Raw genomic sequence first — 23,672 nt, forward strand, 5'->3', positions numbered from 1 at the left:
CACTTAGTATTAGGAGAGAGTAGGCTTGAGATTTGGGGGGTCAGGAACTTGGGAATGTTACTACTGAATGTGAGATGTCCCCTGAGTCTGTGCGTTTGAATGCCCAGTTCCACTTCCTGGCATTGCTTAGGAGGTTTGCAAACTCTGGGAGATGAGGCCTAGTTGACAGAAGGAGGTCATAGAGGGCAAATATTTGGAAGTTATGTTCCTTTGGCTTCACCTGTTGTCATGTGAACAAGCAGAAGCCTCATATGCCTGCTGCTGTGCACAGAGCCCTTTGCCTTTTCCTCCTTGATGGACTGAGATTCCTTTAAAACCATGAGTGCAAACAAGCCTTTCCTCCCTTAGGTTGATTTTTCTGGGTATTTTGCTGCAATAAGAAGAAAAGTAGCTAATACAGTATTCAAGGGTAATTAGTCAGAGCCAACAATATACACACGGCACTTTCTCACCAATGTGTTTTCTGCAAGGAATGTCAGAGAGACACAAACGTCTGTTGATCATCGGATAAATTATTTCCCTTGCTTTTACCATTTTACACTAAAAAAAAAAAAAAACCTACCTTTGTATTGTCTTCCAAGTTCATTCAATCCAATCTGCTATTAGTATTTGATCATCTAAAGCTTAACGTTCAAAGGAGAAAAACCTGCTGAAAGATATCCACTAAGTTCTAATTCAATGCTGAGATTTTTTTTTTTTTTTAAAAAAAACACATTCATTTATGGCGAGCTGGCCCTGCCTGTCACTGGCTGCCGTCAGGAGAGTAGGTCCCACACCTTGCCTGGGCAGCACAGCAGAATGGGCCCTGGTGAGGATGGGTGTGAACACAGGAGAGCTGGCCTCGTCCCTTGTGTGCAGCACTCAGGAGACTGGGCCTGGCACCTTGACTGGCAGTATAATAGATCCGGTCTGGAGGGGTGGGTGAGGGCAAGTTGTCCCCAAAAGTATTAGAGTGGGAGAATCCTCCCTCTTGCTGGCTGAAGCATTGGATAAACTAGCTGGGGCAGTGCTGCAGATTGCCCTGGATGTGTGGGTGGGCTGGTGGGGTGACCAGTTCAGCTGCCTCGCAGGTCCAAATCCAGAATGTGGACTTGGCCCACCCCAACCTCTCCACCTATCAACTGCTGGATTTCAAGAAAGTCCTACATAGGCCGGGCGGTGGTGGTGCACACCTTTAATCCCAGCACTTGGGAGGCAGAGGCAGGCGGATTTCTGAGTTCGAGGCCAGCCTGGTCTACAGAGTGAGTTCCAGGACAGCCCGGGCTATACAGAGAAACCCTGTCTCAAAAAACCAAAAAAAAAAAAAAAAAGAAAGTCCTACAGATCCAAAGCTCCAGGATCTCCCTGATGCGGGACAACAACAAGCTACCCAAGAGGAGTCCTGGTGAGGATCTGACGTTGATGGTGTAGCAGAAGCCCAAGACCTCAGCCCAGACCAAAGGACTCACTGCAATGAGTATTTGCAAGGAAAGACGTATGGACAAAACGACAAATGGTGTGACACACTGTGACACACTATAGCTTCCAAGAGGAAATGTTTTTTTAATGTCTTGTTTATTTTAGTTTTGTTTTCTGTTTTCTTTTGCAAGGGAGGTTGCAGGGGCAGAGAACAGGAAGAGAAGGGGAGATGAGTGGGATTGGGGTACATGGTGTAAAACTCACAAAGAATCCATAAAATTGTAAAATATTCAGATTCAATCTAGAGAAAACATTAATTTATAGAATTGTCCTGCATTTTTCAAGAAAAGCAACACCCAAGATATTCATTAACCTACCCTTCACCAGGGGCAACACTTGATTTGTACATTTTCCTATGGCATGCAATTAGATACATAGCTTCAAAAGAATGCATTTAGAATTATTCAGACATTCTAAGTGCTGAGTACATCTTCCCTTTCTCAAGCACAAAACTATTATAGTGATATTCTTTTTGTTGTTTAATTTTGTTGTGTGCTCTGGTTTTGTTTCTGTTGTGATAAAAAAAAATACTCTGACAAAAAAAGCAGCCTAGGAGAGAAGGATTTGTATTAGGTCACACTCATGCCAGGAAGTCACAGTGTTGGGACCTTGACGTGGCTGGCTGGTCACCTAACAGAACATCCATAGTCAAGAGCGGAGAGAAATGAACGCCTGCGTCTTTCCTTTTTTGTTTGTACTCAATTTAATACCTCTACTCTTTCCCAGTTCAGGGACCCCCTGCCTGGCAAAGGGTGTCAGCCATGATGGACTGTCTCCCACATCAATTAAATGAAACAGTGCCCACAGACACAGACACAGGCTACCCCAGTGTAGACAGTCTGTCTTGGAGTCTCTTCCTGTATACTTTTGGGAAGTACCATGTTAACAGTAAAAGCTAACTGCCCAGTGATAGGCCAGTTTGGAGCAGGGCACCTCTGTGGCTCTGTATTTCAGGTAAGTTTGCAGTTACACCCTGCAGGCAGTCAGCAGGTAGAGTTTTGTCCTTAAGGCACCAGTTTTGTTGTCCTGGTATGAAGTGCAGGGCTTTTTTTTTTTTTCAAGCTATTCAAAAAGTTTTAAAATTTGATTTTAACTAAGTAAATTATATGTATATACATATATGCCTTTCATCATGTGACCTTGCTAAGTCCATCCAGTTATAATATCTTTAAAAAACTAAATTATTTGGGATGGCAAGATGGCACAGCAGGCAATAGTACTTGCTAGCAAGCCTGATAACTGGAGCTTGATCCCTGGGACCCACCTGATAAAGTTGCCCTTTGACCTCTACATGTAAATAGTCACACACACACACACACACACATGCTCATGCACAAGTGAAAGATTATGAACAAGTTTTTCTCTGTGTTATTGCTGCCTCCTAGTGGAATTTATTGGGTGTATTAGAGTTGTCTAAAGAAACAGAATTTATAAACAATATATATATATATATATATATATATATATATATATATATATATAATTATACATATATATATAGTATACATATATATATACACACACACATACATACACACACACACACGCATCTCTACAAATCTCTCCCCATGATGACGATGAGAAGGTGGTGATGGTGTTGGTCATAATGAGATTCATTAGACTGACTTACAGGCTGTCCTCTAGGTAGTCCAACAATGGCTGCCTCATGATGGAAAGGCTGAGAATTTGATAGTTGTTCACTCCAGGAGGCTGGAGGTTTAAGCAGTCCCAGTATGGCCCCTGGAGTCCTAGAGGATCCCTGGAGAGCTGCTGGTCAGCCTGCATTGGACTCCTGAAGAAGTTGGTTCTAATACAGGCAAAGGAATGCCTCAGTAACAGAATAGATGAACTTTCCATTGAGAATGAGGACAAACAGATAAAAAGCGGTTTCTTTCTTCCAGGTGTAGGGTGGGTATTCCTGCTTCAAATACTCCGTTTGAGAATCTCTCCCACAGGCATGCCCAGGAGCATGGGTTTTGTGCCTGCAGATACAGTTAAGTTAGCAGACAAGATTAGCCATTACATGGGTTCTCCAAATGTTCACAAAAGGCTTGGGGAAGATGGGAAATTGAAATGACCTTATGTCAGATGCTGAGCAAAATTTTCTGCACGCACCATCCTTATCTTACCAATTGCTCCGTAAGGAAGCTAGAGAAGTTGTGTAACTTGGATTTCTGCCTCACATCGCGATGGAGCCTCAGAACCCGGATACCCAGACTTCAGAGCTTTGGGCTTTGACTAGAGGCTGTACTTCTAGTTGAGTTCTGGTCCCTTGCCCCCACTCCCCTGTAACTTACTGGAAGTAACTGTGCTTGAAAGCAGGGATTTTGCAGCCTGGTGTCCCCAGGTTGGCAGGTAAGATCATTGTGAGGAGCAGACTGGAGTGCCTTGCTAACTTGTTGCTCTTTGTTCTGGCACTGGCCCTGGGTGAAATGAAGACTTCTGGAGGCCGGAAGTGGAGCCAGGAGTTTTCTGTTAATAACTCTTAGCATGAGTTTCTCCAAGAGATTGGGTTGAACAGGAATGGAATCATGAATATTGCTTAGTTCTGGTTTAAATTAAGGAGCCTAGAGTCACTGTACTAAAGGTAGTGATCTTTTCAATTGTTATTAATGAGGAAAAGAAAATATACCTTTTCCTCTCTGCTCTCTTTAAATTTCACCGCTTTGTGGTGGAATTTATGCTTTTGTGGTCTCTAAATAGAAAGTTCTGAGTCATTTCCCCATCCAGTTTAAGGAATTTTCTGGTTATGGGGGCGTTCTGATACTTGTCTCTGATACATTCATAGAATAACAACACAGGAATGATTTTTAGTATTTAGAAATTGCTTCCCATCCAGATAGCCAGGTCCTTTGAGATCGATTTCACTTCTACTATTTTAATAACAGCTAACGGTGGAACAAGCAAGATAGCTCAGTGGATAAAGATGTTTGCTGCCAAGCTTTGTGACCTGAGTTTGATCCTTCAGAACAAGTGACTCCCACAAGTTGTTCTCTGACTGCCCCTCCCTCCCACATGACAGGGTAGGGGGTACATGCTGCTAAGAAAAGCTAAAAATATAAAAGTAAATAGTGAATTGTGACTAAAATTTCATTGTACAAAGACCAGCTTTACATAAAAGTAAGCTGTACAGAGCCTCTGATAGCTAAATTTTAAAACTGGTGAAGATCTTTGTTAATCTGCCTTACTGTTCTATTGCTGTGAAGAGGCACCGTGACCAAGGCAACTCCTATGAAAGAAAGCATTTAATTTGGGGCTTGTTTGCACCCCATCATCATGGTGAGGGATATAGAGGTACTCATGGTGCTGGATCAGTAGCTGAGAGCCTTATGTCCTGAACCTCTGGCAGCAGGTTGGGCTTGGCAGTATGGGCTTTTGAAACCTCAAAGCTCCCCCACCCCCACCCCAAAGGATACACCTTCTCCAACAAGGCCACACCTCCTCCAACAAGGCCACACTTCCCAATTCTTCCCAATAGTCCTCCAACTGGGAACCACACACTCATACATATGAGCCTATGGGACCATTCTCATACCAACCACCACATTACATCATGTCCAATTCCTCAAAGTGAACAGGGAGCAGAAGACATTCTATCAGACTCTAGAAAACTAAAAAGGGCTAATAGGAAACATTAACATTTTCAAAGAGTAGCAAATGCCAATTAAAAAGTAATACTATTTTTTTTTAAGATACAATTTGCATAGATCCAAAAAGCTGTTAATGTGACTCCAACACTCTCTCAGACTGCTGCATGTCTTACAGATTTGCAAAATAAGTTTAATGAGTAATTTTGGAGGAAAGCTGCATTGCTTTCTTACTTACGTCTGTTGCAAATCTTTTACATAGGCTGGAAAGATGACTTAGTCAATAAAGCACAGGCCCTGAAAGCAGGAGGACCTATGTTTGATCCCCAGAATCTCCTCTATAAAAGCCAGGTGCAGTGACTTATAACCCTAGGATGGGGCGGGTGGGGGAGGGCAGACACAGCATCTTGAAGCTGGCTGGGCAGACAACCTCTTCAAATCTGTAAGTTCTAGATTTGGTGAGAGACTCTTCCAAAAACTAAGGGGGGAAAGTGATTGAGGAAAGCACCTGCTATTGACTCCTGACCGGCACACTTAACACACATATGTGCACAAACATATACATACATGTACCCACACATATGAAATAAATCTTTTTTGTTTCTGTTTTTTTTTTTTCTTTCAAGACAGGATTTATCTGTGTAACAGCCCTGGCTTTACAGGCTCTTCGTAGACCAGGCTGGCCTAGATCTCACAGTGCTTCCCAAGTGCCTCTGCCTCCCAAGTGCTGGGACTAAAGGTGTACACTACCACACCCAGAGAAATAAATCTCTTACATGTTGGCAACTGACACGACAACAAGGATTTTTTATTACTGAAATATTGTAAGAATCAGAATTAGTAACTAGGGCAGAAAATTAATCAAATTATGCAATATCCATATGATGGGATAATAAGGTCATGTTTTAAAATGATTGTGTAGTACATAGGGGATTTGAACATATGTATAAATGTAGACATGCTAGTCCTGGCTACTTTTTAATGGTCAAATTATGTTAATTTTCTTCTTTAAGCATCTCAATATTTTCCCGATTACCTACAATAGCATGGATACAGAGTCTGAAAAAAGATGCAATTGAAAATTCCTAGCTTAGTAAGTTAAAACTCCATTTCTGTCTGTAGCTAATTCTTGATTATTCTTGATAAAGAGTGTAAATAATTGATGGTCCACTACAGTGATTCAAAGTCTGTAACATTTACTTTTGAGTCTTGTATTTTTCAGGGAGTTTATCCCTCACACTCCTTCGAATGACTGGACAAACTCACGTTGAAGTTTTTGAAACCTTGGCCTCAAAATACTGAAGAAAAGAAAAATGAGCTATCATAATTCTGGTCTACATTAATATTTTCCAAGAGTTATTTTTGGAGAGATTTGACGGTAGATATTGAGGGAGTAAAATTCCTTCCCTAATTTTCTCTGGAGTGAACTTAATTACATTTTTCCTTTGTTCCTCCCCCTCTGTGGAAAATATGTGATGCGACTGCATGTGTGTATGCATGCTTGTGTGTGTGTGTGTGTGTCCGTGTGTGTGCTTGAGGGCTGATATAGGGAGTTTTCTTGATCACTCTCTTCCTTATTCATAGAGGCAGGCTGTCTCATTTGAACCCAGAGTTCATCTATATGGCTTGTATAATTAGCCATTTTGCTATGGGGATACTATCTACACCTTCTGAGTGCTGGAATTATGGGTGGGAACTATAACCACCTGGCAGGGGAACTGAACTATGGTGCTCACACCCAAGCAAGCACTCAGTTACACACTGAGATATCTCTGTGGTTTAATTTTATAATGTCTAAAAATCACGTGCATTTATTGGTACCGCGAGATGTTTTGAGATATACATGCAACGTGGTCTAAGAAAATTGACATACGCATTGCTTTATGTACATATCCACTTTACAAAGTGAACTCTACAGCAATACACCCTGAGTGGAATTTTCAAGAATACAATATACAACTCTCTCCTCCAGCCAAGCAAGATAGTCAAAGTAAAAAGGTCAAGGGGAAGAAGATGGCCCTTGGTCCCACCACTGTGAAGTAGGAGGCATCAAAAAAAAAAAAAAAAGTGGCGAATCCTCTGAGAAAAGACCTAAGAAGCTCAGCATTGGACAAGACATCCTGCCCCAAAGAGACCTGATCCCGTTTGTCAAATGGCCCCGATATATCCAGCTGCAACAGCAAAAACCAATCCTCTATAAGCAACTCAAAATAGCTCATGCTATTAACCAGTTCTCTGAGGCCCTGGACTGTCAAACAGCTACCCAGCTGCTTAAGGTTACCCACAAGTGTAGGACAGAGACGAAGCAGGAGAAGAAGTGAAGGCTGCCAGCCAGTACTGAGAAAAAAAAGCTGTTGGCAAAAGAACGTCCCCATTAAGAGACCACCTGCCCTTCTAACAGGAGTCAATAAGGTCACTACCTTGGTAGAGAATAAGAAAGCTCTGCTCTTGGTGACTGCACACAATGTAGATACCATCCAGCTGATGGTCTTTCTGCCTGCCCTGTGTCACAAGGTGGGGATCCCTTAGGGTATCATCAAAAGAGAAGGCGAGGCTAGGGTGGCTGGTCCACAGGAAGATGAGTACTACTGCTGTTTGCACACAGATTAACTCATAAGACAAAAGCACTCTGGCTAAGCTGGTGATGTAGAGTGAAAAATTATAGATACTGGGTATATAGAATCCTTTTTAGACATACAAAATATTCTTTAGGCTTTCTTTATAAAGACATGGAGAAATCGAGCCATGAAGCAAGTTAAGAATGTGGACAGACTAGTTACGGGAACTGGCTAGAATGCAAGATAGCCAGGTGGAACCAAGCTGAGAACCACAGTGAGAGGGCAAGGCCGAAGTAACAGGGCAGGACCACATTCTTGAGAAAGATAAGCATACAGAAAGTTTTCACATGACCCTGACTCACATAGGTTGAGTTCCTTTGGAATGTTCCACTATTTTTATGTTATGCCACCTCAACAACCCCTCCCCCCCTCCCCATTCCTTGGTTTGTGGTTTTTCCCCTTAAAAACTCCTCTCAAACTGGCTGTCGGGGTCAATTCAGCTCCTGCGTGGGCATACGAATTGACTGGCAGCTAGCTGTCACGCCCTAATAAACCTCGCTATTGCTCTGGTACACGGTCTCTCGAGCAGATTACTGGGTGGTCGCGACTTTCTGAGACTTGAGTGAGGGTCTCCCCTCTGCGGAGGTCTTCAGTGAAAGCTATCAGGACCAATTACAATGACAGATACAAGGAGATCTGCTACTCCTGGGGTGACAATGTTCTAGGTCCAAAACCTATGATTCACAAAAGGCAAAGGACAAAAGAACTTGCCACCGAACTAGGTTAATTGTACACTGCTAAGTTTTCTGTACATAAATATAAATTTAAAATTGCCCTTCAAAAGGTACAATACAGAGTTATTGCCCATAGTCGTCACGTTGAATGGTGGTTATAGTCCTCTTGAATTTCTTTCTTCTACTTGGAAATCTGTAGTCTTTGATCAGTAAGCTCCACCTCTTCCAAGTGGTCTCTGACTAGTCTCATTTCTGCATATGTGGGTTTTATAATATGATTGTTAGTACAAATGATTGGATTGTGGGACATTGCTCAGCTGCAAGTGAGTTCAAATATGCTTTTGGAAACCAAATCTTCTTGAAAACATTCTGCATTCTTTAGCACAAATTGCCTCTGAAACAATGAACAATTGCTGTATCTTCCAGGGAGGTGGATTCCAAAGTGCACCTTGAAAGAACTTGGTCGCCTTCTGGAAGCAGAAAACAACTAATTGCAAACAAGCGACTCCTCTACTTTCTTTATGTAAACTTGAAAAGATGTTTCAAGCTGTGCTTCTGTGAGGTTTGGCACCACACTGAGTGCATTGCAAAGATTCTGCAGAAGGAATTCTGTTGTGAACTTAGGTGAAAAGCAGCGGCACACTGAATTTCATTGAAGGGAGTGTTTTTACAATTTAAATTTTGTTTCTATTGGTATTTTAAATCACCCGGTTCAGAGCTTCCAGAAACGTAAAAGATCAAAGAACACCACTACACAGCAAGGTAGACAGCCCCGAGGTCCACGAGACTTTCTGGGAAGCTCAAAAATACATTTATTCCCCTACTTGATGGTACTATTCTGTACAGAGAGGTAAACAGAAAGCTTTTTAATTTCAGTTCAGGATCTTGCAGGGTTAGTGTTTTCAGACTTATGATGGTTCTAAAGAACAAATGAAAACATACTGCTCCTTGTCCTGAATAATTCACCTCTGGAGTGTGAGCTAACAAGGGTAACTTCTGCCTGATTCGGACTTACTCAATGGTGATGTCTGTTCAAAAGACAGGCTTTTCTGCCAATTATTGTCCAGTAGTTCTATCACTTTTGAGTTTTTTTTTTTTTGTTCTTTCTCCTCAGTCTTTAAAGTGCTCACAAGCTATTCAGTAAGAAGTCGGGAAGCTGTATAGTCCAAGGATCACAGAAGATTAAGCCTGGAAACCAACCGCTAAGGGAAGGCTAGGCGGAAAGCATGACCTCGGCGCCTGCGCAGCGGACTGGACAGTTACCATAGCAACAGAGCTGCTTGCCCCGGCCATTTCCCGGAGGGTGGGGAATAGTGTGGTGGGAAGTCTCCTCCCCTAGCATGCGAACTGCCCGAAGGGCGGAAATTCCCGCCCCCTCGGACATGAGGGGCAGTGACGGACGTAACCCCGGGGCGTCGCCATGGCAACAGAGTTGAATGCCAGCCTCAGCTCGAGGGGGCGGGACAGGCGAGCTTGCTAGTCCCGCCCCCGGTTTGCTGGACGGCCCGCAAGGATTTGAAACCGTTTGGCTGTGGCGGCGGGGCGGCGGCGGCCGAGTGGACGGCTTGCTTGTTGGGGCGCCAGGTTCTCTCTCTCTCTCTTGTTTCTCCCATCAGTAATCCCCTCCCGCCCCCTACTCCCAGGTTCTGCGTGGAATTTTGCGCGGGATGGAACCCTCGCGCGTGCGGGTTGGCCCGGGGAGGGGTGTCGCCCGCAGGCCCGGGACCCGCGCTTGCGGCCTGTGTGGCGCGCGCCCCGGTGGGGTCCGCAGCTGAGCAATGGCCAGGGAAAGTGCTCAGGAAAGTTTGGGCAGGCGGCATGGCGGGGCCCAGAGCCCTGAGGTAGGGGCTTGCGGTTGTGAGAAGAGGTCTGTGTCCTGGAGCAGGTAGGAGAGCGGCCCGGGCCTGGGTGGGCCACGCAGGCGCCGCTCCCGGTGCCCACACGGGCGGAGGAAGTGACCGCCGGGAACCGACCGCTGCAGTTCTTAGGTCCAGTCAGATCAGTCAGAGGAGGAGAATCAGACTGTTGGCCGGCTCCGACAAAGTCCTGTCGAACATAAGCTTGCAGGGACCCAGCCCGGAGTCCCGGCCCTTTGGGGGGACAGTGTATGTAGTGATCCAGAGAACAAGCAAATAGGACAGCTGACCTTTGTTTTGTGTTTGAGACAGGGTCTCACTGTGTAGACCTGGCTGGCCTAGAATTTACAGAGATCCACCTGCCTCTGCCTCATGAGTACCCATCCCCCCCTCACCTCCATCAGTATGCTGTTATTTTTATGACTTGACTTTACTATTTAAAGATAAATGAAAGTAAGATAGAAAAGGCAAGCAAAATGCCAGTGAACCGCATTACACAATGACCACCTCCCCAATGTCCAACAAAGCAGAGAGGAGGATAATTTGTGCAGTGTTCAGGTCCCGGTCATTGCCTACTGGATTTGGGACAGGTTCTTCACGCCGTTAAGCCCCTGCTTCAAGCCTGTAAAGGACAATGGAAATCGTTCCTATCAAGTTATGTGCATTGGAAGACACGCCGGGATACAGTTAGGACACCCATAGCCGCGCCCGGTGTCTTCTTGGGAAGGCTCCTGTCCAAAAGAAAAAAAAAAAAAAAAACCACCAAAACCCCCAAATGTTGCAACCCACAAAAATCACATCTGGGTAATCCTTGTTGATTTGTTGGCATTTCAAGGCTTCTGTATTACTCTTCACAATATATTTAAAATATAATTTGATGGGACAAAAAGAGTTTTAGGCAACTTCCAGGAATATATTGTGCTTGGCAAGGTGCATGCATAGGAAGTGTGTTCTTGGCTTAGTTGTGTCTCTTCCTTAACCTTGTTAATATTGGTGGCTTGCTTGTGTTTCTCTGACTTCTGTGGCAGCCAAGCACCCTAGGAAAGTCTTAGCCCATTTCATAGCTGTTCGCAAAGAAACAGATTTTTTTTTTTAAAAGGGAGAGACGAATGATTTAAATAAAATACAGTATAAACACAGAATATAAATAAGAGAAGATCCACCCAACTTCTTTTATTTCTTCTGAGGAATTCCTTTTTATTCCTTTTGTATACATAATATTCACATTGTAGTTGGTATCAGTGAAAGGCATACTACGAATAATTTAATCCTAAACCAAAAATAGAGCTTTACTTATTTTTCAGTTTTGTTTTTAAAAAACATTTTGAGACATGGTCTTTTTCCATAGCGCTGGCGCTGCTAGAATTCACATAATGTAGACCAGACTGGTCTTGAACTCACAGATACACCTGCTTCTGCCTCTGAAGTATTGGAATCAAAGGCGTATGCCACGATGCCTGGCTCTTATTTTTCTATTTTAATTCCTTAAATTCCAAGTCTGATGGATAGTATACAAACCTTTTCAACAGCTAGACATAATTTATGTGCACAATATAATTTGTGTAGCAGGAATTCCTTCAAACATTGAAATGCTAATTTATATTTTTTTGTTGTTGGAGAATAAATAGGGACAAGGAAAAGCAGATTTTTAGCTTCACTAAGAATCACTTTGGCTTTATTTTTGTGTGAGTATGGGAATGCACACAGATTTGGAGGCCAGAGGTCAACTTGACCTCAGATATTTTCAGGAACTGTCCAAGTTGTTTTAAAGAGAGTCTCTCACTTTGACCTGGGCTCCCTGATTAAGCTTAACTGACTGGCCAGGGAACTTTAGGGAGCCACCTATGTCTGCCTTTTCAGGTGCTGGAATTACCAGCGCCACCACTGGCCAAGCTTTTGAGGTGGTTACCAAAGAAGTGTTCTTTAGTAAGTACTTTCCTGACTGAGCTGTCTCCCTGACTTTTGTTCTTAGAATGAGTCCTTGATTTGGTTATTACATGGCCTGATGGCAACTCAGATAGCCTTTCTGCTATTCAAACTACTTTGTTTTTGTTGGAGATATTGCTGATTTACATGTAAATGGCTAAGTGGTCAAGATATAATGGCCGTAAGAACTAGGGATTTCAGAATTTTAATCTGGGATTTGCAAAATTATGATTTTGGTGAGTCACTTAACTGCTGAATTTTAGTATCCTCTAATATCAAACACTAACATTTCCACAAAGGTCAAAGGATTTACTGAGAATTAGTGATTATGAGGAATCTTTTTGCTTTGGCCACAGCAAACAACAGGCTTAGGCAGACATTTGAGTGCTGGGGTGTGGTGTGCAAGCCTGGAGTTGCATCTGGGGCAGAGCTGTGCTGAAAGCTTTGCATCTAGCAGTTTCCAGTGGTTTATTTATCCATCTGAATAGTTGTTTCCAACTTTGTTATCTAATACCCAGTACGATAGCATACTGTGTTTTATATAACATCATACTGTACTTTTACCAAGTATATGATCAAATATGTTATATTTAAAATTTAAAATGAGACAAACCAAACACAACGCCTCCAAACCGATCAACTAGTCATAAAGTTAATTTAAAGCAAGTTACTTGATTTATTTAGTTTAGAAAAAAATAGTTTATTAATTAATTTAGTTATTTATGCAGTACTGAGAATTGAGACCAGAACCTCATATATGCTAGGTAAGTACTCTGCTACAAAGTTGCCTCCCTAACCCTGAATACAGTTTAGTTTAACCATGTCTTAAAATTGAAAAATGTTCCTTTCTCTGATATGCAGAAAGTAGGGTGGCCATTTTTTGGCAAATGACATTAGAAACGTGTAATATTCCTGTTCTGTAAGACCTATTTGGTGTTTGGAATGGAAGCATGAAAAACCAATCATTAGGGCCAGGGAGACGGCTCCATCTGCAGAGTGCCTGCTGTTCAAGCATGTGGACTTGAGATTGGATCCCCAGCACTTAAGTAACAACCAGATGTGGTAGTATGGACCTGTAACACTAGTGACAGGTAGATTTCTGGTTCCCATTGGCCAGACAGCCTAGCTGAATTGATGAGCTCCAGGTTTAACCCTAACCCTAACCCAAGCCCTAACCTTAACCCCTAACCCTAACCCCTAACCCTAACTCCTAGGGTTTAGTGAGAGTCCTTGTCTCAAAAATTAATGTGGATTGAGATCAAGGAACACACGCAAAATTTCACATGAATGTGTGCACCCACATAAACTTGTATGACCCCCAACAATTTGTCAAAAAAGCAATTAGTCATACAAAAATTGAACATTGATCTGCTCATCCAGCAATCAACTCATTGGCCCTAACATACTTGATAACATGCGAGGTGCTTACTAAAGTGTAAGTTATGACCTCTGTTTTCCAAGAGTCTCCCCCAGATGTAGAACATGTGTAAAGGACAGACAAATGTGTGGTAAATGTGAGCATGTTCAGTAAGAAGAGAGCAGCATTAACTGAGGGTAAGTAGACTAGCTACACTTAGCAGTGACACTTGAGCTGCATTTACCTGTCCCAGGTCTGTAAAGACTCTTACATCAGGAGCAGAGTCAGGTAAGGGCTTGGAGTGTTTGAAGACTGTAGTGACAATGGAGAGTTAAAGTGTCCATTGTTGGGTTTGTTTAGTCAGGCAGAGTAGCTGTGGTAAGAAGTAGGCTTAAATGGGAAGACACCTGCATGGCTAACACAGAGTTTGGAAAGTATCCTATAGTAGGCAGTAGAGAGAGTTTGAAATACTTATGCTAAGCTTCACTTTTTTCTCAGGTAGAGACAAGGTTCGTTGGAAGGCAGGCCATGGAGCCATTGTAGTAGTACAAGTCAGTGGTGTTCAGGGTTTTATCTGATAGAGTATAGTGAGAAGAGAGAAGCTGGACCTCCTGGTGATTGTCCCTGAGTTGTTTTATGGAGAGTTTAGATAGTGGAAACCTTGACATGTCTAGCAAGGAAGATGAGATAGATAATGATACCACCAAGCATATGGGGACAATTGTGGAGTTTTCTTTGGGATATATATGACTTCATAACAAACAGGACATTGTGGAATAGTTGCAGGAAGCTGTTGTAAATGTGAGTTGGAATTGCAAGGAGAGAGAGTTGAGTTAGCAATACAATTTAAGGGTGAATGACATAAGGAGGGACCTGCTGTTCTAGGACTGATTGTGATTGCCCAGAGAGAAGGGGGAAAGTCAGATTAAAAGGAGACTGAGGAAAGGCCAAGGCAGAATCTGGACTTGGTGTTGGCTGGAGAAAGGAGCCATTGAGAGATGGAGAAGAAATGACTCCAGTGCAGGAGGGAGTGAGCCACTGAAGTCAAAGATGCATTTGTAGGAGCGGTAAGTTGTAAGGAGGGCAAGGTGCTGTGGACATGTCTGATACCACACCAACAGAAGACAGCTGTTTGGATTTAACAGGTAGTGGACTGTGGGTAAAAAGACTGCATCAGTGGAGGAGTCCCAGAGGCTTTCCACGAGGCGGGCCCCACAATCAGGAGAAAGTCTAAGGTTCCAGAGGCTGGAGGCTTTGGCGGGTGGAGGCCCCAATGACTCGAGAAAGTCCTTTGTTCCAAAAGGGTTTGTTTTCATGGTGGATGATAGATGGATCTGGATGTAGCCCCTGAAACTCAGGGCAGACTTGAGTTAAATAGGGAGGGAGAAAGGGGAGGATCTGGGGAAGAATGTTTAATTGGCCCCGCCCTCTGGCCTTCATTAGTATGTAAATCTCTAGGGCCTGAGGCCTGTAGTCACACCTTCTACCTGTGCACTTTGGGAGGGGCTGTAATGCCCTACGTGACTAAACAATGTAGGTCCATGGAGACTAGACTGCATGTCAGGACCCTGGCTTCTGGGGACATGGCTGAACACGTGCCGTTTCTCCCTTGGAGTCTCAGGGTTCCAGGCCCAGGCCCAGCCATGAACCAAAATACCCTTACGCAGTCCCACAGTGGACCATAGGGGAACTCTGAAAGCCTTCAGAACAAGGTAGAGCTGAAAGAGTAATTCCCAGGGAGGACAAAGCTGGAGTAGCATAGTACCAGCAGACTGGAAAGCGGAAGGCTAGACTGAGAGGTGGCTTGGAGGGGAAGGAGCCAGTGGAGTTAAAGATTGTGAAATGAGGAGGAGGCAGTAATCGGTGATACATGAGAGGAGGAGCTGCCATCTTAGCAAGAAGAGTTACCGCTGTGTGGGCTGTAGGAAAAGAGGCGAGGCACTTCTGTAAGGATGCGTCCTCTTAGAGAGGCCTGAGAGGAATCTATCTTACTAGGGCTCTTATCATTTATTTATTTATTTTTAATTAATTAAGTTTTTTCCCCTTAAACTGAGACAAGAGTTGCAGTTCATTAGGGAGCCTTAAGATGGATGTTAAGTTTTAAAAGTTGCTTTGTGGACTGAGAGAAAAACTCTTCAAAGTTCCCATAAGTGTGGATGAAAGCTACCTAACTCCAAGACACTACCATTTTTCTCTGGTTGCTCTTTGGTTAGAGAGTTACAAGTGATTAGGGAATCAAGGGCTTGCAGTATGGCTAAGTGAAAGAACAGCTCTGAGGGAATGAGGTGGGGGTGGGAGACTGGGGAAGGGGAAGAAGGGAGGTGCAAGTGAGCACTTGGGGATAAGGTGCTGACATCAGATGGAAGTGTTTGTAATGGGACTGGAAAGCAAGTGGTGTAGCCAGGTGATTGGAGACCCCAAAGAGGGTGATTTGGGGGGTTGGAGTTGGAGGAATACTAGTTGGGATGTGGGAGCAAGACTCTCAGCCAGTATTTTCCCTCATAGGCAGCATTAAAGGTTGAAAGAGCACACAGGGATGTGCAAGAGTGAGACTATAGTTCCTATCATGGCTGTGAGGGAAGTAAGGTCAATCTAAGAGACAGGATGGATGCGCTCAGAAGCTACTGGTGATAAACTGTGCGTTCATTGATAAATGCTAGAAAATGGTATTGTAGGGAATGGCTAAGCTGTGGAGCAAGACAGCTTTTAAGGTAGAATAGAATTTTCCCCCAGTCTATAGTTTATAAATTAAATATGTAACAAATTGGGTGTTATGTATTATGTAAATATAGCTTTAACATGGTAGTTCACATTTTAAATGGACATATTATGGATGTATTTTTTCTTTTTTCCCTTTTTCTTCAGTTTTGTGGTATGAACTGATGCGTTCTCTCTCTCTCTCTCTCTCTCTCTCTGTCACACACACACATACACACATGTAAGTTTAATTTTTTTTGAGGTTTTGTAGATTGAACCTTGGTTTCAGATATGTTAGTATGTTAGACAAGTACTGCATTCTCTATACCTTTTAATTGTTGTCTGGAGAGAAAAGTCTGTGTAAAATTTCCAGGCTTGCCTTGAGGGCACACTGTAACCCAGGCAGGCACTGAATATTCTGAGTAATGGCATTGGATGCTTGTGTGACAGGTAAGGATTAGATGTGTGTGTGCGCGCACGTGCGCAAATGCGTGTCTGAGTGAGCATGTGTGTGGAGGCCATTTTTCATTTTCTTTTTACCTTATCTTTTGAGATAGGGACTTTCACTGAACCTGGTGGTGTTCGTTGATTGGGTAGATTGGTTGGCCTATGAGTTCCAGGAACCCACCTATCTCTGCCTCCGTTGCAGAAGGATTGCAGGCACATGTGCCCATGCCTGGGTATTTTATGTTAATATTTTATTTATCCAAACTCAGGTCCCCATGCTTAAGCAGTAAGCTTTTTAGTAACTGAGTCATCTCGCATCTTCTGGACAGATTTTAACAGAAGTTATTTTGTTTCTGCTGTTGTCAGTTTTACCTCAATTATATATTTAGTATATGCAAAGAATATTGCTAGAAGTTTAAAGGGAATTAAAGAATTTTAAGATTTTGGTATACAGTCAGTGAATTTTTATAGCACAGATTTCTCAGTGTCTTCTGCAATTCATGTACAGAACAGTTAGTTAAACACTCCTAGTTGTTTTTTTTTTTTTTTTCTGGTACTCATTTCTCTCTATTTAGACTGTCCTTCACTAATGACCTCTATGAACCATTGACTCTTTTCGCTGCTGAAGTTTTTTTTTTTTCTTTCCCTTTCCTAGGATCTCATAGCAATGGAGTTGGACTTAGCACATAACCATTTCCTTCCCTGGAGTTTATTTATGTTGTTTTGTGTATCAGTGTTCATTCTTTGCTGCTGTGTTAGTACCCAAAATTATACTACAATTTGTGGGCTATTTCCACGGTTAACTTTTCTTAAAAGTTCCTATAAGCACCACATCTGCACTGACTATAGATTTTGCATTTCATTTGAGATTTCCTTGGCTATATGGTAAGTGTATGACTAGCTTTGAAAGACACTAGCAAGTTATTTCCAGAGTGTCCCTGTCATTTCTCACTCTGGCCAGCAACACACAAGAGTTCTGTGCTCTCTGTACTCACCTGCACTTTGCATTGGTTACTTGAATTTTGGTTGTCCTCGTGTGGTGTTGGGGTATTGTAGTATGGTTTTGGTTGGATATATTTTTATGTGCACAATTGAGGGATCAGTGTTGTAACATATAATGTGAACTGACACATAGAAGTTGGACATGTTTGGAGTGTTCAGTACTGTATTTAAAACCATGTATATAATCTGCAGTGACCACAGGGTAGTTGGTGCAACCATCACTTCTGATACTTCAGATTTATTTATTTTCATTTTATTTACTCTCTTTTAAAATATACAACTGATTGTTGTCAGATCGATGACCTTTGTCAGTATTTTGATTGCATGTTCTTATTCTTATGGCTAAGTGGTGAGAGTTACTAATATTTTCTTTATTAATACTAATTTTGTTCTGTGGTGGATGTTGAACCCAGGATCTCACAGCACACAGCACTGAACCACAGCCCTACCTACCTCTCCAGCCACTCATGTGCTATTGATTGAAGTTGTTTATGAATCAGGATTTGCATGCATTCCCAACCAGTCTCTAGTTTATTTTCTCAGTGTCTTAATAGGTCTTCACAGATCAAAGCCTGCAGGACTTTTTTTCTTTTTGGTGTGTGGTGTGTGAGCTGTGTGCTGCGTGTGGTATGTGTAATGTGTATGGTATGAAGTCCAATATGAGTTACAATTTTTTATTTTGTGGATCATTCTATTTTTGCCTTAATAAAGTCAAGAGGATTTTCTTTATTTTCAGTTTTTACAGTTTACACTTAAGTCCACTATTAATTTGGAGTTAATTTACATATATAGTATAGCATTGTTATAGCATTGTTTGTTATAAAAATTGTCATTTCTCTTTTATTATGCCTTTGTTGAAAGTCAGAAATCCATATTTGTATTGGTCCATTTTGGACCTTTGTTCTGTTTTCCTGGTCTGTTTGGTCTCTAGGCAGTACCATAGTGTCTTGACTACTATAGAACATTTAAAAATAAGATGGTATGAGCCCTCCAGCTGTTTGGCTCTTCAGAATTGTTACTGCTATGCTGATTCTATTACATTTTCATACCTTTTAGAATTAGCATGTCTGCCTTTACAACAAATGTGCCTGAGTTTTGATTGGAATTCACTGAGCATAACAGTCAATTTAAGGAGGACTGGTATTTAGTTGACAAATTTTCTTTAATGTATTTTAATCACAGTTTCATGGCTTTCCTCATACAAATACTTGATGCTTAATTGTAACTCTTTGACAGACAGGATTATGGAAACGGGAAGTGAAGAAGAAAAGTGGGAGAAGCTAGATGCAGAATTTGATCACTTCGTGGTAGATATGAAGCCCTTTGTTCTAAAATTACCCCACAGGTCAGGTAAGATTGTTTCGTTTGAAATTTGTTTGAAACTAGACTCTTACTTGTTTTTGAGATATTCTAGCTATGTAGCCCTGCCTGGACTGGTGTTCACTATGTAGTCCAGGATATCCTCTAACATACGGCAATCTAACTGCTTCAGCCTTCCGAGTACTTGGATTATAGGCATGTGCCAGCATATCTAGCTGAAATTAGATCCTTAAAATTAAAAATAATATTATTAATCTGATCCATTATATTAGCTATTAATTATTTTATCTTTGTTATGACAAAATACCTGTCAGATGCAATTTAAGAACTTGTGGCTCACAGTCTGAGGGTAGAGCCCTTCAGGGTAGGAGGGCATGTTGGCAGGGGCTTGAGCCAACTGGTCACACTGACTCCGCAGTCAGGCAGAAGAGAGCAGTGACTGCCCTTTCAGCTTGCTTTCCCTATTTATCCTGTCTGGGCCCTCCCGCCCTGGGAGTAGTCCTGCCCACCCATAGCATGGGTCTTCCTCAGTTGAGTTGTTCTGGAAATATCCTTATAAACTCACCCAGGAATGTGTTTCCATGGTGATTCTCAGTATCTTCAATTAAGATTTACTGTTGTATAAGTGAACTGTCAAAATGGAACTAAAGTTGAAATTCCCTTTTTTAAAAGTTTCTTAATTGTAGTTTTTACCACTGATGTAGGATTGCTTACTTTGAGCTGATCCAGCATACAGAAAACTTGAGTGCTGGTGTCCTCTAGTCTTTGGCTTTACTTATTGTGATGATGCATCATATGTCCTGAGGTAAAGCATGAGATCGTAAAATTAGGAACTTCAGCTTCTTCACTGTCTTCTTCCTCCTCCTTTGGAAATGACTTCTATTTCATGAACCCACTGTGAACCTCTGACTAACTGATTAACTGATACTATCAACTATGAATGACTTTTGTTGTGGTCATATTCCTTATTTCTATCCTATTTTCCCTATTTTTGGACCGAGAATCTTTGTATCAGAATAGTGATTTACAGACATTTAAGGCATCAAAGGACAGTTTCATAGAATTTAGGGGCTTAAGGTGATCTCTAAGTTGTGAGGGTCATATTGACTGTGAGGGAAATTCAGGCTTGGTAGGCGTTGAATAGGAAGTGTGGAGTGGGACCAAGAAGCTATGGCTTTTATTTCTTCCACGTTCTCATTCCCACGAGATATCTGAGTGGACTTATATTCAAAGCGAGGCACTGACTTAATACTGTAGACTCATTACAAGGAGCTGCCTTGAGAGACAGTGTGACATAGAAATGATGCAGTCTGCTCAGTCATGTTCTGGAGCCTGCAGCCTTCTCTGGCCTTCCCTTGAAGTGCCTTCTGCTTCTTTTCCTAACTTGTTGGTCCTCAGCCTTTCCTTTCTTCTGTCGCTCTTCCCATCTCATGGCTTCAAGTTCCTTCACATGAGCTAACCAAGACGACTTCAAACAGTAAATAATGATACATCTAAGTTACATCCTCTTCTGATAGTCACTACCTTTTAAAAATTACCACATCTTAGTTGAACACAATAATGGATTTCATGACATTCTCATGCCTGTTATGAACATTGTATTTATTTTGACCATGACTGTTCTCTTTATCATCCTCCCTTGCCTCCCTCCCCTCCCTGCTTCTGCTTTTCCTGTTCCCTTCTTAGTTCCATGGCCTCTTCTTTTTAAGTCTAAATTTTGTCTGAATTTACTTCCTTGTTCTAGCCTAATATTTAGATTCCTGCCTGAGATTACTTCTTTGTTGTAGCCTAAGATTTAGATTCTTACCTGAAATTGCTTCTTTGTTCTAATCTAATGTCAGATTCTAGCCTAAATTTTCGGCTAGAACAAGGAAGTAGGCTTCAGACATAAAAATGACCTTGGGCTAGGACAGGGAAGTAGGCTCAGATACTTTGGTCATCCTGATAAGCCTTTAGAAACAGTGATCATGGGAGTGTTCACGTAATTGGGTTTAATGCTTTCCTTTTTGTTTGACTATTTGTGTTTATTGTATTGCTTGTTCCTTGACTATTTGCATCTATTGTATTGGTAGACCATCAACCTAGAACTGACCTTAATACAAGCATGTAATTAAAATGATATAAAAGCATAAAGGAAGTAGGGGTATAGGATAGGGGGTTCTAGGGAAGGGAAATTGGGAAAGGGGATGACATCTGTATTGTAAATAAATAAAATGTCTAATAAAAATAATTTAAGACAAAAAAAATAAGTCTAGATTTTGTGTATGAGAAAAGGTATGTGATATTTGTCTTTCTGAATCTGGCTTGTTTTGCTTAATGTAATAATCTGTAGTTCATTTCATTTTCCTATAGATGACACAATTTTGTTTTTATATCTGAGTAAAATCATACTGTATATACACAATATATTTTTATTCCTTTTCCCACTGATGAGTACCTACTTTGATTCCATAACTTTATAATTACTGCATTTGACTTTTTTTGGTCTTGGATCTGCCAATTAAGGAATTTTATATTAGAATTCCCCATTATAAATGTATCTCAAATCAAACCATTCTCATATTTTGTCTTCATTTAAAAATAGATTTTAGATATGTAGAATTGCTTAAATATAACATTAGGTTCAAACACATTGTCTATATGTAACATTCATGACCCTCTTTTACTACTTTATAATGAGCATGTGGACCTCATATCCTATTTAAGAACTAGAACTGTGCACCAGCTCATCTAGTCTGACAGCTGAGTCTGACAGTGGGCTTGTCTCCCATTTTAAATAGAGAACCAAGTTCTCCATTAATCAAGTTGCACCGTATGTGTGCATTGACGATAATGAAGATGTCAGTTTAGTAAGACATGAAGAAAACACATATTTTTCAACTATTTGCTCAAGATTATCAGTTCTACTTCTGTATTTTCTTTTTGTATAAAGTACACTGGATATTCATAAAGTTTGTTTGATGATCATATAATTTTCAAAGCAAAAATACACACTTTTAAAAAAAGGCCTACCTCTTATAAAAAGTGGTAAATCCAGCCTTAGTGGTTTTTTCCTTCTTTTTTTAGACAAAACAATAAATGAACATGACCTTTATAAGCCAAAAGATTAGTGATTTGTATAATATATATAATCCACAAATTGAGTTAGACTGATAAAAATATCAGAGTAGTGTTTGTGAGAGTTAATAAATCCTGTGTTACAGCAAGATAATACACTCAGTGGGTCATTATATGTGGATTAAACTGCTACATTTTTAGGTAGATTTTTAAAAAGGATAATTATTTCATGAAATTACACATAAATAGTACTCAATTATTTTAGAGATAGTAAAAGAAAACCTTAAATCAGCTACAAATCCCTTGAAATTATTGGCTTTAAAAGATAAAATGTTTGGATTTAATTTTGGAGATAATACATACTGCTTGGTAGTCAGAGGTTGTGCTTTATTTTTCTATGTTTGTATAGTTAGGAGTTAGAAATGGCTTTTTCAGTATGTCGAAAGTAATTCTATTAATGCAAAATTACAACAAAATTTTACCTAAAAGCGTGTTTGATAGTATTCAGAGATTTTTATTAACTTTCAAAAATAGATTACAGGAGTCTATTTTTATGAAAATATGTGTTCACACTTGTGTTGCCCAACTGCATAATAAAGTTAAGCTCCAGACTGGCAGTCTACAGTCTATTTTCCAGCCCACACCTATTTGTTGTAGTACAGTTTTATTGAAATGTAGCCATTTGCTTGTGTATGGTTAACTAATGCTTTCTTGGTAAGGTGGATAGAGTAAGCTAAGCCAGAAATTACGTGGCCTAGAAAGCTTGAAGCCTTTATGTATAGTTGGGCCCTTTACAGAAGTTGGCTGATCCCTGCTTTAGTAGGTACTTATATGTGCCTTTATAATCTAATGTATTATCATTTGAAACATTAGTTTTCACATAGTTCTTATGTTCTTACAGAACGGCAGAGGTGTGCTCTTTGGATCAGAAAGCTGTGTGAGCCCTCAGGAACAGGTGCAGGACTCATGGGTAGGAAGAATCGAAACCTGTATGCAAAGCTGTTACTGCATATGCTCAGGAGAGGAGTACTTGAAGGCCCTTTTACACACCGCCCTGAGCCAGGAACGCTGAAAACATTACCATCATATATGGTAGGTACCATCGACCACAATGGTTTTCATCTCTAAAAGTGAGTGTGATTTATCATCCCTTTGGGAATGGAAGTGATATTGAGTTATATGTGCTGCATAATACGTAAGTTAAAACTTTTCTTCTCATTCATTTTTCCCATTTTCACTACAAACATTCTTCTGTTATATTTTATTCACTTACATTCCATTATATAAAAAATTTAAAGCTGACTTTAATTACTTCCTAATTTTCAAATTTAACTCTTAGTATTTTAAATACTTCTGTAAATTCTAGCTTATTAATTCTTTCATATATTATTTGACATACTATCAGTTTAATGACTTTTAGAAGTTCCTTTCTAGTCTGTTGAAACAGTAAGTTAGAATTTAAAAGTGGTTTTCTATAATTGCTTTAATTATTACCTTCTTTGTTACAAGGCACTTATTTTATAGCTGGTTGATGAATTGTCCCTGTCTTGCTCCTTGTAAACATAAATTTGCCTCTTTGTATGTGTGGGTTTTGAATATGATATCTACCTAACTCTCTCTCTCTCTCTCTCTCTCTCTCTCTCTCTCTCTCTCTCTATATATATATATATATA

General features: G+C 41.0%; 1 protein-coding gene across 2 annotated transcripts in view; it reads left to right on the plus strand.

Annotated features, from left to right (window-relative positions):
• The first annotated feature begins 9,760 nt into the window (after positions 1–9,760).
• Cep112 (centrosomal protein 112) overlaps positions 9,761–23,672 on the plus strand; it is a 406,791-nt gene continuing 392,879 nt past the window's right edge. The window contains exons 1-4 of one of the 2 annotated variants that reach the window (XM_028761273.1): positions 9,836–9,921; positions 17,717–17,824; positions 18,859–18,972; positions 22,901–23,091. In XM_028761273.1, coding sequence (XP_028617106.1) covers positions 18,867–18,972; positions 22,901–23,091 — 297 coding nt within the window. In that variant the 5' untranslated portion in view covers positions 9,836–9,921; positions 17,717–17,824; positions 18,859–18,866. Of the gene's footprint in view, positions 9,922–17,716; positions 17,825–18,858; positions 18,973–22,900; positions 23,092–23,672 lie in introns of both variants that reach the window. The other variant, XM_028761272.1, reaches the window with a different exon arrangement.

The sequence above is a fragment of the Grammomys surdaster genome, unplaced genomic scaffold (genome assembly GCF_004785775.1).
Source record: "Grammomys surdaster isolate TR1022 unplaced genomic scaffold, NIH_TR_1.0 126906, whole genome shotgun sequence".
Lineage (NCBI taxonomy): Eukaryota > Metazoa > Chordata > Mammalia > Rodentia > Muridae > Grammomys > Grammomys surdaster.